This window comes from Cavia porcellus, unplaced genomic scaffold, assembly GCF_034190915.1.
Source record: "Cavia porcellus strain 051 isolate PalLab524CR breed Dunkin Hartley unplaced genomic scaffold, mCavPor4.1 scaffold_29, whole genome shotgun sequence".
In the NCBI taxonomy this organism is placed as follows: Eukaryota; Metazoa; Chordata; class Mammalia; order Rodentia; family Caviidae; genus Cavia; species Cavia porcellus.
This window is the reverse complement of record NW_026947512.1, coordinates 36,605,619-36,626,547: the sequence shown is the minus strand read 5'-3', so window position 1 is coordinate 36,626,547 and position 20,929 is coordinate 36,605,619. Positions and strand designations below refer to the sequence as shown.

At 32.9% G+C, this 20,929-nt stretch overlaps 1 protein-coding gene across 8 annotated transcripts in view; it reads left to right on the top strand.

Annotated features, from left to right (window-relative positions):
- Hmcn1 (hemicentin 1) overlaps positions 1–20,929 on the top strand; it is a 398,189-nt gene that overhangs the window by 243,926 nt on the left and 133,334 nt on the right. For all 8 annotated transcript variants that reach the window (XM_063240159.1, XM_063240157.1, XM_063240158.1 and 5 more), the window contains 6 exons: positions 4,841–5,119; positions 5,550–5,831; positions 6,531–6,639; positions 8,088–8,257; positions 9,381–9,535; positions 13,015–13,138. In XM_063240159.1, the coding sequence (XP_063096229.1) occupies positions 4,841–5,119; positions 5,550–5,831; positions 6,531–6,639; positions 8,088–8,257; positions 9,381–9,535; positions 13,015–13,138 (1,119 nt within the window). The remainder of the gene's footprint in view (positions 1–4,840; positions 5,120–5,549; positions 5,832–6,530; positions 6,640–8,087; positions 8,258–9,380; positions 9,536–13,014; positions 13,139–20,929) is intronic.

Genomic DNA, 20,929 nt, shown 5'->3' with positions numbered 1-20,929 from the left:
TTCAGATTGCGAGTATTTTCACACTAAAATTGAGGTTTATTTTCCTAATTTGTACACTGACATGACATGAAGCAGGTGAGCCAACACCTGCAAGATAGACATAAGCATAAAAAAGAAATAGAAAGCATACAAGGAGGGAAAAATATGAGATATAGAGAGAAGAGGAAAGAAGGGGAGGATATAAATGGGAGCACTTAAAAGAGCTTTTAATGCTCTATGGTGAGATTGTACAAATTAACAACTGGTAGTTTGAGGCCATTGTCCTCAACTTGAGGACCATGAGTAGGTTAACATTTGAGAGCTTCCCTGAACTGTATAAAAATCTTGGAGTGGGTATCCATTGGCATATTTCAATGTGCAGTGTGTCCATAATCTATATCAGTAACATTGTTCCCCAAATATAAGTACAGTTCTCTAGCAAATATTCATGAATTAAAATGAAAGTGAAATATATTTTTGTCAAATTTAAGCAGTGAATATGTTGTTCAGGTGTCCATTTCAAATGATCTCTGAGTCACTTTTTTCAATTTGATAAATTAAGATCGGTTCTTTTCAGTGAAAATGATATTGCTTTGTAAAACATTTACAGAGGATAGGGATTTGTTTGAATTTATATTCCCGAACCTACTAACATCTCATTTTACTAATCCAGCTGATTTAGGCAGTTCGAATAAAAAATTTATGTGCATGTACAGATTAGCACAATGTAAGCAATCTAAAATCAAAGTTAAAAGTGATTGCTCAATTCAAATACACATTGTTAATATTCAAAATGATAGCTTGAATTTGTATTAACTATATGTTCTTGGCAAATCTTGTATAAAAGGCACAATGATAAATATTTTAGGGTTTGTAAATCATAAGACACACTCAAGAATTCCATATACATATTTATATAACAGCATATATTTATAAAATATCAATAAAATAGTCTATTGATGAAATTTGTTTTAATTTTTTAAATTATAATTTTTATTAATGGTTTACTTATGTAAGGGATGGAATTATAGGGAAAAATTTTGCTTTGTGCAGTTCAGTTACCATTCCCTATTTTCCAAATCTGTTGCAAATATTCATGTTAATGATAATTGTAATGAGATTTTATCTGTTTCCTCTTTTGAAAATGTTTTTTCACCCAGATAAGTACTGCCTAATGCATCAATTCAGAGCATATGATTTTTTTTTTTACTTTTTTTTTTTTTTTTTTAATCAGTACCGGGGATTGAACTCACAACCACGTGCTTGCAAGGCAGGTGCTTATGCCTCCAAGCTAAATCTCCAGCCCCACAAGCATATGATTTAATTGAATATTTTCACTGCTTTATAAGCTGGCTATATAATCGCAACCCTTAGGAGGCTGAGGCAGGAAAATCATGAGTTCGAGACAATCCTGCAATGCATAATGAACGCTGTCTCAAAAAAAAAAAAAAAGCATGTATTTATAGAATTCTATTACATTCTCTTTTTGATTTTCATTTTGGCTTTATATATTAAGTTGTTTAGTCCCAACTGAAGGTTGATGGAAAGCTTTCAACTTGAAAGATTAATAAATTTTGAATGTAGAAACTTGTGTCTAAATCAAACTTTAATTTGAGCTTAGAAAATATAACTTAGTGAACTTGTGGGAAAACTTGAAATATCATTTCTCATTTGCACCTTTGTCAGCTTGGAGCATGTATAAAGCAGGCTGGTGTCACTTGTGATTAAAACAACAAACGACTATCAGTATAAACAGTGGATAGGTACTGTGTTTCTGTGGTAATTCTAGGTTAAATTCATTTAGAAATGTCAATTCATAGCAAAAATTAATTTCTGGAACCACTTAATATTCATAATAATGTTTGAAAATAATTTTAAATACTCAGAAAAAGTTCAGTCTCAGCCCTGAGCTCAAAAAATTCCAACAAGGGGCCAGAGCTTTAACTCAACAGTGTAAGGTTCTACCTGGCAAGTGTGAGGTTGTGAGTTTGATCCCTGGTACAAAAAAAAAAAAATATCCCAATAAAACTGTCCCACTGCTAAAGCATGAAACTGTTGTGGTTGGGTAAAACAGACTATTCAATTCTTACTTCTACCAAAACAGTCATAGCATTTATGAAATTTAACTTGATAAGAACAAATAAAATCCTCCATTTTCATTACTGGTTCATTAATTCATGACAACTTCACATAAAGTGCTTGCTTGTGGGTATAACCATAACTGAACACAGACTTTTACTTCTTTATATTTGAATAAGCATTAGAAACTTTCCTAAGCCTTTTTTTAAATCTTCACACATATTTTTGCCATCATCAGTGATAACAAATCTTAACAGATCCTACTTTAAGTTGTGTAATCAATTAAAGTTTTTCAACTTCTATGAAAATACTTTTGTCTATCATTGTTTCATTAGGGCTGCTCCTAGATACAGATTTTTTGTTTTTCTTCAAACTTGACATTGATTCCTCAAATAAACAGCAATGCCTTAACAGTATTGGTAACATCTTATCAAAAGCAAAAACACTCTTTGAAAAAACACTTCATTTTAAAGTTCACTGTTAATATTATTCCCACCACCCGTGACCCTTCACTTTGTCTCATAGAATGGCTGATAATCTTTTAACAAGTTTGATTCTTTCGGCTTATATTTGGTTGGTTGTGGAAGACATACTTGATTTAATTAAATCAGAATTGATAAATGGCTTTCTTTGCTTGGCTGACAAGTAAGCAACTCAGAAGCATACTTTGTTAGTATTTTCATTTTTCATCTTTTGTTTTTGTGAAAATATTCTGTATATGATATGACAGTTTATTTTGCTTTTTTTTGTTTTTTTAAGCTTTGAATTGAGAATACTATACTGACTTTATACTGACAATGCTTATTCATTTAGAATAGTTGTAGCATTATTACAAAACTCTTGTCATTTACTTTCATAAAATTGTCCACTGTGCCTTAATGCAATATTTGAAGCCCATTATTCCACTTCTTGTTTTGTCATGAGTAGTATGCAGTGTAAAAACAATAAAGTAAAAATGTCACAGTCTGGTGATATGGGTGACACTTGAAATGCTGTAAAGTTACAAGTGGATTGCTGGAATTTATAATAAACTGAGACATGGTAGAAGCATGAAAACACCACATGAATTTTTGTTGGAATAACGTAACTCTAGCCATTGTTGCATGAACGTAGTCATGGATAAATGACTGAATATGATTGTATTCGAATAACATGTTATCTCAGGCAGTGAAGCCTTTAAGTCATATAATTTTTATGTCTCACAAATAATTGTCCTAAACTTTAAAACTGTAAAAATAGCCTTAGTTCAGACACACTTCTGATATATGTTTCACAGGTGACTAAACCCTGAACTTTAAACCATAGTACAGAAAATCATTACACTATCAAATTCATCTCAAAATATAGTAGATCATGACTTCCATTTTCTTTCAAAAAGATGTATATCTGAATATTTATCACCATGAGGGAGTTCTAAGAATAATCACCAGAAAACGTCAAGCTATCACAGTAGTCACTCCATGCTCAAATCTTGTTTTATATTATCTGTCTCTCCTGAAAGGCTTCGAGAAATGGTTAATCCTATACCTGGGGCAGGGAACGTGCAAAATGAGCATGTAACACATAGCAGTGACAGACATTAAGGAAGTCCTAAAAGATAAAATGACATGGTTATATTGAAGATGCACAGGAGCCAACTGAGAGATTCTCCTGATAAAACTGGATAGATGTAGTATAAATTATAATCTCAAGCAGAAAATAAGTTTCTGTGAATCCATATTGATATATATATATATATATATAAATGAACTGGGGCTAGGAGAAATATGTCCCACTCCCCAGAATTCTAGATCAATTTTGAAGCTTTCCTCCTCTCAATAAAGAACATTACTCTCCATCTGATAGATTTATGGGTGGGGATAGTGACTCTTTTCCAGGAAAGGAGTAACTTTGTAGTGAGCATCTGACCACCATTGTCTTAGTCAGGTCATCAAGGTTTTAATGTTATCAGTGATTAGTCACATTCATAAATGGTATCACTAAGTTGTGATAAGAAAAGCATTTCATCTCTGTAGTCTCCTTCACAACACCAAGAGCTGTGGTATATCCATAAGAAAAATATTTTACAAAATATCCTATTCTATAATTTAAAAGTTTATTAAAATCATATTCAGAAAATGAAATTCAGATATATGCAATTTTATTTTTTAAAAATTGCTGCAATTTTGGAACATTTCTAAATGACTACATTCAGAATATGTAGCAGAAACCGAGCAACTTGATATGTTTTTCCCAAAGTACAATCCTTATGTGGTGGGAGGGGCCCAGCACAAGGTTGCTGAGTTACAAAAGGTACATGTAGGCAATTAGATGAATTGCATGAATGAACTTATGGCAGTTAAAAAGAAATACCTAAAAGCAAAAATTGAAGACTGTACAGCTGTTACATTACTGGTCCTGCAAGCACTTAGATCTAGACTTTTTATTTCATGAGGCTGGAGCATGTAGTTGTGGCACTGCTGCCTTAGCCAGATTTCAAACTTAAGTGTCTAAATGAGATTTTATTTTGTTAAATGTAAATTTCTTTGTTACTGTAATATGATCTCTTGGACTTAAATGAGCATCTGAAATTGAATCTGTGATGTGCAGCTTTTACTGAAATTTGAAATCCAATAAGGGGGTAGTTAGAGATCGTTTTGACAGGACAGCCCAGTAACAGCAGAGAAGTCACAGACTTCCTGTCATAATTTATACTTAAATTCATTATATAAACATCTGCTGCATCTAAGACTTTGATGCAGATACCGCATTTGAACTCATTCTGCTCTGGAATCTTTTGTAGTGCCACCCAGCATTAAAGGAGGCAATGCTACCTCAGAAGTATCAGCGTTGATCAACAGCATAGTTAAGCTGGAATGTGAAGCCCGAGGACTTCCAGTGCCTGCTATTACTTGGTATAAAGATGGCCAGCTTGTCATATCCAGCTCACAAGCACTTTATATTGATAAAGGACAATTTCTTCAGATTCCTCGAGCACAAGTCTCCGATTCAGCAACATACACGTGTCATGTAACCAATGTTGCTGGTACTACTGAAAAATCATTCCATGTTGACATCTACGGTAAGGAAAACTATATGCTGTAATTGGATTGCAAAAGCTAAGATTAGCAAAAATGGTTTGTTCATTTGACCAACATTTGCCCATGTGACTCAGAGCACCCAAACTGTTTGTTTCTTATGGGGAAGGTAAAGTAGTTGTTAGGATTAAGCTACTCTAGATTAGATTAAGCTACTCTAGATTTAGATTCTCTACTGTTTGACCTCATAAACCTAAAAATACAAGTATTACAGAATGTTTGGAATACTTTCTGAGCCAAAAATTATTGCCCTTAGGGACCTTCTCCTAGGAGGAAGGCAATGTTGGGGTATCTGTGGTTAAACTATATCAGAAAAAAATAATAGTTCCTTTATTTCATTACAATGTATCCCATTAGGATGTAATTCATGACCTTACAAAAAATTGTCTGAAACATTGCTGTTTTTCTGTCTAGTTCCCCCAATGATTGAAGGTGACTCGCCAACACCTTTGAAAAAGCAAGTTGTTGTTGCACATTCTGTGACTCTGGAGTGTAAAGCTGCTGGCAACCCTTCTCCATCTCTCACTTGGTTAAAAGATGGTGTACCTGTGAAAGCCAGTGACAACATCCGCATAGAAGCCGGTGGGCAGAAGCTGGAAATCATGAGTGCTCAGGAAGTTGATCAGGGACAGTACATATGTGTGGCTACAAGTGTGGCAGGAGAAAAGGAAATCAAATATGAACTTGATGTCCTAGGTAAATAAGAATATCATCACCTAGAGTTGAAAATGTACAGCAAAGCCTTGTTACTTTATGAAATACTTTCTGGTCATGAAATAATAAGACAGCCTAAGAATAAGGTATAATTGTCTGAGTCTGGATTGCACATTACCAAGAGGTGAATTTATCATCAGAATCCCAAGATAAAGAATCTCACATAAATCTCCAGTGATTTTAGTAGATATGCTTTGTAGTTAAATATTAAATAGGTCATTTTTACATCTATGACTATATCTGATTGCAGTGAGTAACAAGGTGGTCCTTTGTTGTGTATCGACAATAGGAAAGAACGCCTGCATTCTCACAACAGTAGGTTCCTTTAACTTTATTTAGAGATTGAAGATTTTTGAATGGGTGGCCTAATTTGGGGGGATTTTCTTCACTTTCTGTAATGAAAACAATCTAAAATGTAAATCCATTTTATACAGGTAGCATCACCTTGCCAGTTAGAGAATAATCCATGTGTCATAAGCACAGTCAGTGATCCTCTTATTTATTGTAAAATTTATTGACAATACATTTCAAATTCCTTTCATGGACCAGAATGCTATGATAATACTTTTTTAAGCCAATTACTTAGTTTTAAGCTAATTACTTAGTATTAATTGTTCTCGTGGTGGTTTTTTTTTCTTGTTTATGTTTCTTTATATGTTATATCCTTTTTTTGTTTTCTAGTGCCACCTTTTGTAGAAGGAGGAGATGAAACATCTTACTTCATTGTGATAGTTAGTAACTTATTGGAGCTAGATTGTCAAGTGACAGGCTCTCCTGCACCAGCTATCATGTAAGGGTTTTGGTATGTCTTCTGAATACCTACATGTTTTAGAACTTTGTAAAACACTTTCTGTATCACTAAAGAATGGAAGTATAAAATTGCATACTTTATATTCCTCTTTTAAAAGATAGGTGTATTTATCAGGGCATTTTGACTTGATTCAGAGGACACCTGATTTTACTCAACTGGAGAAATTCCTTTGTATGATCTTAGAAATTACATAATCAGTTGAGAAAGACTATAAAGCAGTATGATAGTCAGAACTTCCTGAGTCACTCAGGTGTTTAACAAACTACTAAATAAAAACAATACAAGAAAAATTAAAGACCTAAGAATAATAATATGCATAAGTATTTGCCAATACTCTTTATTGTTTCATATTCATTCACAAAGCATTTGTCAATTACGTATCATTCACTTCGACTGTGTGATCAGATGTGCAAAGGAACAGTCAGAGAACTAAAAGAATGAGGTATGTTGACAAACAAGCATAGAACTAAATGGAAAATGATGCAAAAATGTGAAAATTTATAGATGATGACTTTATTTACAAGTGTTTTATTATTGTGTGCATTTTGCTGATTTCTAGCATTTAAATAATTAATGTTATTGAAATCAGTAATATTTAGGGGTATTTCCCTCTTTATGTAACATAAATTTAGTATAAGAGTGAAGAACTCAGTTTTATGCTCTGACTTGAACACTGCCACAGAACTGTGTATACCAGAGAAATTTTATTGTTTTTTCTTTCCTTTTTCTTTCTTTTCTCTCTCTTCTTTCTTTCTTTCCTTTCTACTTTCTTTCTTTCTTTCTTTCCTTCTTTCTTTCTTTCTTTCTTTCTCTCTTTATCTTCCTTTATTTTCCTTTTTCTGTCTGGATTATTTTTCTTTTTCGGTTGTTTAGGTTTTTACTCTCATTGTTTGTTTTCCTTTTTTTCTTTTTCAATTGTCTTTCTTGATTTTTTGATATTTTCATGTGAGTGAACTTTGTCTCTAGGCTGAATCTCATTGATACTGTTTTGTTTGTCCTTCATTCTTTCTCTCCTGTCCTCTTCTCAGTTTCCCAAAGTTTGGGTGAACATCTTTTGTTCTTCAGTCTTGCTTCTACTGTCTCTCTGTTTTGTCCTTAATCTGTCTTAAACCCGCCCCTGTACACACGCACAGGGTAAAATCACTCCACTAAGGGAACACTCACTGCGCACAAGTTCTGCAAGAACTGGTTTACATTACATTTTGTTATATAATTCAAGGTATTAGGTTTCTACTTTTGTGTTAGGCCAGGTCTCTTTTTTTCTTTTCTCTTTTCATTTACATTTTATTTTAGCGTAAATAATTAGATTATACAGATACACAAGAGAGAATATATGAATATATACATATACACATATATTCATCTTCTAGGAAACGTATCTTCTGGGAAAATATATGTAATTTACAGACCTCTTTTATTTTCTGTAGGTGGCTGAAGGATGGTCAGCTAATTGATGAAAGAGATGGATTTAAGATTTTACTTAATGGACGTAAACTGGTTATTGCACAGACTCAAATGTCAGACACAGGCCTTTATCAGTGTGTGGCAACAAACACTGCTGGAGACCACAGGAAGGAATTTGAAGTGACTGTTCATGGTATGCTAAAGAGGGACAGGAGAATTACATTTTATATTAACTTATCCATTCTTTCATTGTCTAATTCTGACTGTAGCTCAGTAATCTGGATATATCTTGAGCTGTGGGAAATAATGTGACCAATATAAATTTGCATTAAATAAGAGCAGGTTTTAAGTCATTTATTGATATACAGGCTCAACCAAGAGATATAATACAAATATATCTAGACAGAATTTAAATGTTAAGAAGTATATTCTACTGGTAATTTCAAGAGTGGATTACATTGGATAGAAGAAGCAGGTAACTACTTCTAAAGTAGAAGGTTTTGTCAGCATTTAATAATGTAGACCAAGGAAGAGTGGTTATGAATTGAATAGTTTCTTGAAGCAGAGGCTGAGGGTGTAATTGCAGGATGCAGGGCGTCTAAGTGTGTTCACAGCACTGGAACGTTAGAGTTATGGCTGTTATCCTAATGACAGCAGCAAGTCTCTTCCAGTGTCTTGGTATCTCATTTGCCAGCAGAACTTGAGAAGGAAAGAACTGGAACAAGAAGCTGGAGAGCCATTTGGACGCCACTAGAAGAGTTGTCTATGAATGTCAACTACATTCCTACCTTATCTGGGCAACCTTGTCCTCTAGCCTTTTTAGTCCTATGTTCCATGTTGAAATGTTGATAATCCTGTTTTCCCAGTCTCAATCCCAATTCCTCAGCGAGAGAATATGAGACTCTTGTTTAAATTCAGTTACCAACCCTTATTCAATCAAGTGTGCTGGGACTGAATAATGTAGGGATATTGCGGGACTCTGTTGTCTGATTTAATGGATTTTAGAGAAAGGGAGGCCATTAGTGATGAGAAAAACACACTGAAATGTGTAAGTCAAATGTACATGTTGAATTTCAGTAACCACAAATATATTTTGCCTATTCTTTGGAAAAATAAAGCTCCCCAGTTAAGAGATTGTTAATATATAAAAATGTTAAACATTATAAACTTAATGCATGAGATGAAATTACTATTGTTCATTCGAACAAGGATTCCTTTTATATTCTCAATTTTAAAAGTTCAGATTCTTTCATACAGTTTTTGAGGGTTTGACTTGACTGCTTATGGTTTTTCTTCTATTCCTCCTTTGTTTGTAGTTCCTCCAACAATCAAGTCCTCAGGCCTTTCTGAGAGAGCTGTGGTGAAATATAAGCCTGTCACCTTACAGTGTATTGCCAATGGCATTCCAAATCCATCTATTACATGGTTAAAAGATGACCAACCTGTGAACACTGCCAAAGGAAACCTCAAAGTAAGCCTAAGTATTACCTAATCCAAATTGAGAAAGCATATAGATCTGTCTGAAATTATCACACTATTCTTTCTTAACTGTAGATTTTCCTGTTGAACATATTTTGTTGAAAAGTTGTTAAGTAGAGTGCTTACCTACCATGCAGGAAAGCCTGAATTTGATTCTCAGTGATGCAACCAAACCAAACAAAAAATAATAATGTGTTTTCCTTAAAGTTTTTAAAAATGGAATTTAATAAAGGTTAAATAACCTGAATAGTGATAAAGATATTAACTAGTTGATACTTTACTATTTTGATTTATGCCTTATTTTAGCTTTCTGAACATTGTTGTCTCATGGGTCAATCATGTTTAGTAATAAGCCAACATATCCTGCTATGTTCACCATACAATAAAAAGATGAAGCTATATGTATATCAAACTAAGTGAAATAGGCCTAGAAAGGAATTTTTTAAAAGCTGGTTTGTGAGCTTTGAGAAGAAAAACATCTCAATATCTGTAAATAAGTTCACTTCTGTGCTTTCATCCTAAGGACTGGCCTTTGCACATGACTATGTTTCATTCAAAGGTCTTGAATTAGTAGGTAAATGGATCAATAATAAATTCCAAGCTTGGATAATCTAAATAATACATTTAAAATTAGAATTAGATGAGTTTGCCAGCAAGATCAAGTTAACTGATTCTTATGGTCTTAAATTTTACTTATAGTAGTTTCCCAATATTAGCGATACCCTGAGTGTTCTTCCCAGTTGAAATGATGGACATCTATTCTCTTATTCCTATATCAAATTTAGTGAAACTAATCTCAAACATTTGTCTGGTGAGAGATTCACTATGAAACTGTTACACATAGTACAGATCAACACTTATTTATTTATCTGGAAGACAGATATTTGTTGTGCACCATACAAACAGAATTACAAGCTGTAATGAGCAGTGCTTTAAGAGTATAGAGAGGCATAAATATGAAGAACATTTTTGCATATGGGGAAAATTTAGGGGAAAACACTTTGAGCAGCATACTGAAGAATATGTGAGGTAAATGGGTAAACTAATGGAAAATAACCGAGAACCGGATTGCAAAGAAGATACATATGGGGAAAGATACATATGGGGAAAGTATGACACCCCTTGACCACCCAAAAGTAAGCCAGTGGACCTCAGAGAAATAATGAAAGGTGATACTGGAGAAAGCTAAAGAGTAGTAGGGAGCTCTTACCTAGTGCTAATGATTTGTTTTATTTTAAAGCAATGCAAAGATTTTGAGGAGTTTTAAGAGAAGTGACAATATCTGTTCTCATTTTATGTACAGCTAAGTGTCACTTAATGATGGAGATATATTCTGAGAAGTGCATCATTAAGGCAATTTGACCACTGTACAAATAACATTTACACAAACCTGGATGACACAGTTTACTTTGTACCTTGGCTGGCTGTATCATATTTACCATCATATATGTAGTCCATCATTGACCAAAACATTGTTACATGATGCATGACTATAGTCATCTGGAAATTTTTCAAGAAATAAATTAAGATAAAAGAGTACATATGTGAAACCATTAAGATCTATTTGTGTTTGTCTAGGAGATACACGTAGACATTTAGATTCATATACTGGCCATGGAAATGAGGATGCTTGGATAGACTGTAGAGTTAGTCAAATCACTGGAGTAGTTGTAAGATTGCTTATGGAAGGTAAAGGAGAAGGATCTGTCCAGGAAGATTCCTAGGACTCTAACCTACATAATTACGTGAATGGTAATGCCAACCAGTATGGCAGGATACTTTGGAGAAGGGCAAATTGAAGGTGAGGAAAACTATGATATGAGTTTTAGACTTTGGAGTTGAGGAGATCTTGAGATAAACTAATGGAGATGTCAGTAGATCATTGAATTATGTGGTTGTGGAGTTCAACTAGACTTCTGATTGGAGATATTGGCACATTGATGATAGTTGAAAACTTGAGCACAGATTATTCCTCCCAAAGTGGGAATAATGAACAAATGAAAAAGAAATGAAGATTAACTTAGTTCAGAGTCTTAAAAAATCATGACATTTAAATGCCATATGCAGTTTTACAAAAGTGAATATAAATATATGAATGCATTGCTTAACATGTCAGTACAGTATGACTGAAAAATAGGTTAAGTGGGAGTTTGCACAGTATTTTGGAGAGATCATTTGGGGTCAGAGTGTAGTGAGCTATGCTGAGTTTGGATTTCATTCTGGGCAATGTAGGGAGCCATGAATGAGGTTAGGAGAGGGACTGTAAAAAGATCAAATTTCCATTTTAAACAAATTATTCTGACAATAGTGTGTAAGATGGATCAACAATTGACGAGATTGGAGACGCTGGAATATGAGTTAGGAAGCCATTATAATCCCACAGTGGCTCTGGAAATGGAAAACAAAATCTTAAAAACAGTCAATGGTATAATTAATTGGAATCAAAATGGGCTCCAAAATCCAGATGACTGGAAAAACACTGATTGCCATTAAACAAGACTGTAAAACTGTAACAAAAACTAGATTTTAAAAGATACATAGAAAAATTATGAGCTTAATTCTGGGTAGGTTGAATTTCATGTGTTAACTTGCAAATGTAGAGTTTAAGAGAGAAGCATAGGCTACCAGTTTTGATTTAAGATTCTGGATAGGATTTTTAGTAATGCCAGAAAACTATGACAGAGCTAAGTTTCCTTCTATGAAACAGAAAGAGGAGGTAGATTCTATAAACTGATCTCCTAGGAAAGTCAGAATAAGAACTCAGGAAGTGCTTTATCTTTTACTCTTAGAGCACAAAAAGTTTCAGTGAGTAGATAGTCAACCATGTGGAATGCTGTAGCTAAACGGTAGGAAATGTTATACAGTTACTACGTAAGCTACTTGACATTGCTATTGGAAATTAATATTGACCTCAGAACAGTAGGTTTCAAAGAATAACCTCTGAATCACCAGCTTGAAAATGGTTGAAGTCAGTTGCAATGAATTTAAGAGGAAAATAAGGAAAAACAGAAAGATTTATGTGCATTCTCATGATTCATATTTTATAAATTATATTGTTTTTCTGGACCCCATGACAATTTAATAAAAAAAGATTGTTGTTTTAAAAATATTTATGAAGTGTTATATTAGTATGGCCATGTTTTTTCAAATAGCTTAAATTTTCATCACATTCTTCATAGTTAGTGTGAAAATTTTTTAATCAGTGAAGTTTTATGACTATATAAGGCTAACCATTAGGTTATTTTATTTTGTATTTTCCAATGAATAAGAATAAACTTTTCAATCAAATTAGTCAATTTTCTTATGCATAATGAAACGATTTGGTTCTGATCTATCAAGATATAATTAAGACATTGGCATAAAAGTATAATTAGGTTTTATAAACTTAAATGAGTTTTTTCTGTCTCAGTGAATATTTACAAGTCCAAATGCAAAGTACAAAATTCTGCCATGCTTTCTGCTCCCAATTAGATACAGTCTTCTGGTCGAGTTCTACAAATTGCCAAAGCCCTGTTAGAAGATGCTGGCAGATACACATGTGTGGCTACCAATGCAGCTGGAGAAACACAACAGCACACTCAATTGCATGTACATGGTAATGTAATTTTCATACCTCAACAAAAGAATATTTTTATGACTTTATAAAAGCATGATGGATAGACTCACTTTTGTTGAATTACAATGTGAAACAAATGAGTGTTTTAGTTCACCTTAAAAAATCTAGGTATGGATTATTGTAGTCATAATTGGTATTAAGATCTTCAGTTTTCAGGTTGTCTAACAAGGTGTGCAGGACCCCATTAAAATACTAATCCTATATTTTAGGTGATCTGTATTATGTTCATTCTCTAAGTTTTTTTGTATTCTGTTGCCTCCTTATAAAAAGTATTTCATTATTAGATGGCATCACTAATTTAAAATCTTTTCCTATGTGCTTTAATAAAAAATCTGGTGGCCATGAAAAAAGACACAAATATTACAGCACTTTAAGAACTCTAGAGGAAAGTCAAATCAGGTTGAGAATTGGAGACTTCTGTTTTCCTGATGTAGCCAGAGTATTTGCATAAAGCTATCCAGTATATGTGTACATTATTTATTCTAATTCATATGACTTTATTCAATCCTCCTTACCTACCTTCTTACCTTACCTTTCTGTCCTCCAGCCTTTGCTGTTGTTCTTCCTATATTCACTCCACATTTACTGGGAAGTTGAATAGTGCTCCAGAACCTAATGTAGATCCAGGTACATAGCAGATATTAAAACAGTGTTAACGAAGTAAAAAGTAAATAGAAAGTGAATGAAGGAAATTCAATTGGATATCACATTCTTTTAAATTGATTCTTTGCATATTTTGTTTTAATCATTACCAGCCCCATAAATGTGTCTTTAAAAAAATCAATGTACTCTCTCCACTTCTCCAATGGGAACACCTAATTTAACCATATTTACAACACATAATACCATGTTTCTTAAAGAGACCTTTATTGTTTCACTGAGTTACTAATTTGAAGGATATTATCTGAATTTAATCATTTTGAATTGGTTCAGCACAATTAGGGAATTGAGAACAGTTTGATGCTGATGTCCCTTAAATTATAGTACCTTGAGTTTATCTTGTTCTTCATAAGACCCACTGTGTCTTTCTAGTGTCCTTTGATAGCTGTCTCCAGAATCGACTTAGACTTCCACCTGCATCTGGACTTTTTCTTCTTTATCCTAATTTTCTTTCGTGAGGCACCATTTCTTCTCCTTCCATATTAAAATCTTAGCTCCCTGAGGCCACCTCCCTGGATCTCTGGAAACAGCATCTCTGATACAGGTGGTCTGTGCGCAGTATTTGGAGAATTATTGATCCATACAATACAGATAGATTTACCGACCCCTAATTGTAATCAAGGGTAACTCAAAACCAGGGTCTGGAAGAAATCAGGTATTCTACCAAGTGAAGAGCAAAAATAGAAGTGAACAAACAGGATATTGATACCAAGAAAACACAACTCCTTAACCTTGTGATCTGACTATGGTAACAAAATGTCAGTTCTCAGGGGATGTAATTAGGATATACATCTAACTGGAAAATCACCAAAGAAAAGAGGCCAGCTGGAGGACATCCTCAGTGATGTGAAAAGAAAAAAAAGCAGAAAGTTAGTCATTGAAAATGTTTTTTAATAAATAAAAAAGACTGCCACACCAGTTGGAGCATATAAAACAATTTTCTTGATACAAATTGCAGAATAGATGGTATATATTGTAGTAGCACATATTTCATCTAGACCTTGATTTGCCTGGATAAAAACTCATCTCCATACAAGAAAAATAAATGATGAAGTGAACTTCTAATACTGAACTTCTAATCTAATACTTCCTGGAGGCAGTGATCCGCAAAGGGCATGTGAATGGAATTTAGACGGAATCCTGCATCTCATCTTGGCATTCACGACAGCAGTGTTACACTGGATACATGGGACCTCAAAATTGTCCTTTTCCATATTTGTAATAATAACTTCAGTGACAATTGGGGATGTTTAGAAGGTGTACAAATTTCTAGGGAATTGGTTAACGAAAGATTTTAGGATGATTTCAGAGGTTATAAAGGACAAGTTAAGATAATACAAAAAGCTGCAAAAGAATCCAGTGTGAAAGGCATGACTTTAAGAGTGCACATTTTGAAACACTTGAGTATTTTTTTGGATTTTTCCAGTTCCTGTAGATATGTTAATTCAGTTAATTCAGTAAAAGGGTGAATCAGTTTTGGGGTCTGTAATAGAAGTTATAGGATGAAAAATAAGAGAGGAAGTAGAATGTCTTACTCTCTGAATTGGTTCCAAAGTATCTGGCCCATTTCTGGTGATCCACGTTTAGGAAGGCCTTGACAAAACCTTTAGGGAAGCAGTTGTCAACTTTTACAGTTATAAATCTATTTAACCAGCACATTTGTTCCTTTTGATGTTGAGTTACTTTATTCCCAGTCTTTATTGGTGGGTAAGACATACAGCAGATACACACTGCCGTTGTCATCTAGAACATTCATTCCCTCTCAGCATTCCAATGGTATAATATTTTCCTTTACTAAAAGAAAATCTTAGATACTGCCATTATTCTCAATCACGAAAAAGAATGTTTCCAATAGCTGAACTAAGGGTTCGTGGTCTTTTGGATGAGAAGACCAAGTCATGATCATAAGAAGAGAAATATTTTCATGGAACTTTCCAGGGATGAGTTACGTCTATTTTAAAAGGCGGGAGCCCCAGTAGGTGGTCTTTTTCATCATCAAAGTTTCATAATTCTGGAAGTTTTTATTCTTTAAACCAAACTATGAAATTATATCTAAACCCCAAATATTTGCCAAGTGAGACAGATGTTTCCACAAACAAATGACTATTTGGGATCTAATAGCTGAAACATTCATTTCATCTGCACATAATTATTTCCTAGGAGAAATCAACCAAGGTGAAACTACTAGAAGAAGTAAAATATAGCTGTAAAATAGGCTTCAAATTTGTTTCTATGCTGTCAATTATTGCCTGCAGGATATTAAACTTAGGTGTTAATTATCTGTACTTGACTGTACATGTTAATTACAGTACTTGACTGTAAATGGAAAGGAGATTGATAATAATATCTCATAGTCATGGGGTTGTGGGGAAACTACCCATGAAAACCTTCGGCTCCTGGCTCTTAGTCAACATCTGTAAATGTAGCACGAAGACTGTTTTGGCCAAACATTTGTTTGGCTCTTGTCCTTTTTTTTACCATTTTGACAAATATGCCCAAAGTCCTGTTGCATTTACTGTTGACCCTTCTTGGGACTGTGTTAGTTACCTGCTAAAAACATTGGTAGAACACTCATTATTTTTATTTTATTTTTAAAAAGTATTTGCTTGGATAACATTTGCAAACACTCACTCAAAAAACAACACTATTGTTTCAATGCTTTGCCTAGTAGCTCATTTATGGCCTGAAGGAGACTTGGAAATGTTGTAGGAAACAACTCCACCTCCTCCTCCTTGCCCTCTTCCTTCTCCTCCTATTTTTCATCTTTTCCTTCTCCTCGCTCTCCTCCTGCTTCCCCTGCTGTCTTCTCCTCCTTCTTGTCCTATTCTCCACTTTCTTCTTCTTTTTCTTCTTAATGGATAAGTTCAATTAAGGACTCCACTAGACCGTCTTTGTTGGAGCTGACTTTATTAATAACTCTTTTATAATTCCAGTGTATAAGAGAAAATTAACTTTCCAAAAGCATTTTAGAGCAATTATGTGTCAATTCAAATTTAACTGGGATAACGAAGAGGCAATTTATACTTCGAATTACTAAAAGAATAAGCAGAGTCTACCTCATCCTGTATCAAGGAGATGTTGTGTTTTATTTGCATAAAACGCAAATATATTTTGGGGGTAAAAATGCATTAAACTGAATGAATTCACCTTTCTGCCTGGAGTTCTCTGCAGAGATCTTATCATTAACAAGATATGATTACCTTACTGATGCTCTGTCTGGAACAGTGTTCTAAAATCAAGACTATCTATTTAAAATTAGAAGGAAATGATTACTTTTTATCTAGAAATTAGATTTTTCTTATATTGATTGATTTACATTGGAACTCCAGTCTGCTGTTTACTGTCAGTCCCATGTGCTAGGAATCACACCCAAAAAGCATTCTCACAGGGGGAGAACTTTGGTCTTCAGCTGTCGTTTTTTGGTTACCAGACACTTAGTTACTTGACATATCCAAAGCATTTGTTTTAAGTGATGGTTACTTTGAGGACACTCGAAATAATCAGCTAACATCTCATCTTTACATTTGCTAAGTCTGACTGAGAAGATTTAATGAAAGCCATTTTATTTTTTAAGAAACTAATTTTTGTTTTTAACTCTTTGGTGTAGAAAAAGCAATTGGCTTTTGTAATCTCCCAAAGTCATAAGTCAAAGACCAACAAATAAATTATTTGCTTTATTTTCCTAAGAGATTTTTGTAGATCAGTTTAGAAGCTCTGATGGCTTTGATTGATTGTTAAGTGAAGCTTTTAAAATTGTAAGCTTATGATGATTTATATATGGATCACAGATATAATTCACAAACTAGAAAATGTACTCTTTCAAAGTGTAAAATTCAATGATTTCTAATATATTTACAAAGTTAAATAATCATCACCATTCTTTAATTGTAGAAGATCAGCTACCTAATTCTAATTCATCCTCCCCAAAATCTTTAGGTCAGAGGAATATTGCCATGGTAACAATATTTATTCTTCCAATAAACATGGGTTTCTTTCTAATTTCTTAGTCTCAGTTTCTTCAGTTTATTTCAGATATATGTTGGAGTTTTCAGTTGAAAAGTCTTGCATGTGGTAAAATTTATTTTTGAATAGTTATTTTATTTATGAATATTTAATGTTGTAAATGGAAGTCTTATTAATTGTACTTTCACATTTTTATTGATATGTGAAATGTACATGATTTTTATCCTACTGATTCAGTGTCTTACAGCCTTACCAAACTCATTGATTGCTTGGTGATTTTTTTGTGGAGCATGACTTTGAGATCTGGATGACATTTGGTTGCTTTTGTTTGTTTGTTTGTTTCCTATTTCCTAATTACCTTAAGTTGAACCTATAGTATAGCATTGAATAAAAATAGTTGGAATATTATCCTTATCTTGTTCTTGGTATTAGGGGACAAGTTAAATTGTTAGTCATTAAATGTGATGTTAGCTGTGAGTTCTTCAAAGATAGAAATTAAGGTGAAGAAGTTTTCTTCTATTCATGGCTAGTGAGGTGTCCTGCCTCCCCAAGTGCTTTGGATTTTGTCAGATGCCCATTTTTCAAACTTTGTTTTACTAAGTATACAACATAGATTTATTTTCATATTTTAAACGAACCTTGCCTTCCTGAGATAAGTACTCCTTAGCCATAGTACGTAATCTATTTTAAAATCTGCTGTATTTGGTTCAGTAGCAGTTTTTATGGCTATTTTTCTTTTTATGGAATGTATATTTTCTTTTTAAGGAATATCTGTTTGGTGATTTATTATAGGTCTCACAGACTGATGAGAGTATTCCTTTGCTTCTGTGTTTTGGAAGAATTTGTGAAGGACTGGTTTTAATTCTTTTGAAGTTTCGTAGAGTTCACTAATACAGTGATATCATCCTGCTATTTTCTTTGTGGGAAGTTTTTGATTACTCATTAAATTTATTTATGATTGTAAGTTTATTTATATTTTTTATTTATACATGAGTTAGTTTCAGTAATTCTTTCTAAGCATTTTCCATCTCATCTAGGTTATCTAATTTGTTGACATACAGTTGCTTATAATTTCCTTTATAGTTTCTTTTTCTTGTTGTTAGTAATTCCCTTTTTCATTTCTGAGAGTAGTTATTTGGCCCTTTTCTGTTTGTCTTGTCTAGTCAAGTTGATGATCTTTTTGACAAATCAGTTTCTGTTTGTGCTATTTTTTCTATTGTTTTTTTTTTTCTCTCTGCTTCTAGCTGGAGTCATTTTATCTTAAGCAATTTGTCAAATGTTTGATTTTATTTTTTCTAGGCAGTATTTTTCTGTGTTCTAATTGTTTTCATTCCCACCTATACTTTCTTTGAGTTTATTTTACTCTTTTCTACTTTCTTAAATTAAGAGTAAGGTTATTGATTTGAAATCTTCTTTTAAAATATAAGTATTTACAATTACACACATCACTCTGAATTTTGCTTTATGTGAATCCCACAAGTTTTAGTATATTGGTTTTATCTATTCATCTCAAAAAGTTTTATCTAATATTTTATGTGACTTCCCTTTATTCAACAGGCTATTTAGAAATATGTTAATTAATTTCTACCTATTTTAAATTTCTCCAAATTTTTATTATTGATTTACAGTTTCATTTTTTCAATAGCAAAACATATCATGATTTTAATCTTTAAATATAACAAGACTTGTTAATGCCTTACATATAGTCCCTTAAAATGTTTCATGTTCTCAAGGAAGATGGTCTAAGGGATATAACTGCATGTATGTTTGAGTGTATAAGATGGAAAACCATATTACTTACTTATGTTGGATCATTAAACGAAACTGTCTGCAGTCTCACTATATGAATGTCCACTTTATATGCTTTAATTTTATAATTTGGACAACTGTTTCTAAGATGACAATATGTAACCTATTAACTAGTGATTTCTTAATGTATATTTTTTCTTGAAATTCTGTATTATTCGTACCCTTTTACTTTGTTTTTTTTAAATTTCTTTTCTTTTTTCTCTTTAAATAAAAAAATATTTCATGTTCTCTTGTGAAGAATGTGTTTTGTGCTATCATTGAGAGGAGTGTTCTATGTGTACTAGGGGTGTTGTGTAAGTCTTCCATTTTCTAGAAATTGTATTCATTATTGAAAAGGGGATATGGAAGTCTACAAATTTGTTGTCGAATTGTTTCTCTCTTTGATTCTGTTACTTTTTGTCCCAGGTATATTGGGGCCTTTTGTTTTATATATACATTTATAATTTGTGTGTCTTCTTGATGACTGGACATTTTGTATCATTAAAAGGCTTAAATGCATTAAAAACTTTGTCATTTGGCTTGAAGTGTATTTTCAATATAGTGTAGGGTTCTCTAGTTCATTTTGAGTGTTTGTATCATGTATCTTCTATCCTTTTGCTCTCAGTATGTCTGAGTTGAATGTGTTTCTCTTATAAGCATGTAGTTGGATCATAACTTTTTAAAAATCTATTCTTCCAATCTCTGATTTTTCCCTGAAGTTTTCAATATATTTACATTTGATGGAATAATTACTAATACGATAGGATTTAAGTGTGTCATTTGTCATATATATTTTACATGCACTGTGTCATTTTTTGTTATTCTATTCTTTCACTGCTGCTTTTTTGGTAGTAGGCAAATGTTTTCTTGTGTGTCATTTCATTTGTCTTGCTTCTTTTACTTTTTTATTCTTAGATTATCTTGAGGATCAGACTTTGTATCTTACTGAATAATAAAATAGTTCAAATTTCACCAAATGTATCTCAAATGGTATATAAAGATTGTGCTCCTCTATAGTCCCTTTCCCTTCTCCATTATTTTGTGCTATCATTATTATAGCAATTATATCTTTATCATCTTACCATTAAAAATGTATAATTATTGATTTATGCTATTATCTTTTTAATCAATAATTGGAAAAAGAACATAAGTTTTTATTCTTTTTATTTTTATATGCATTAGTTCTTGTTTCATTTTAGCCTCCAAGACTCCCTTCCTTATGTCTTCTAGAGCATATGGCTAGCAATGAATCCTCTGGTTTTTTTTGTTTTTCTAGGAATGTTAATTTCTTTGTTTTTGAAGGCTAGATTTGATGAATAGAGAATTCTAAGGGATAGTCATATTCCTGTATTTCAAATG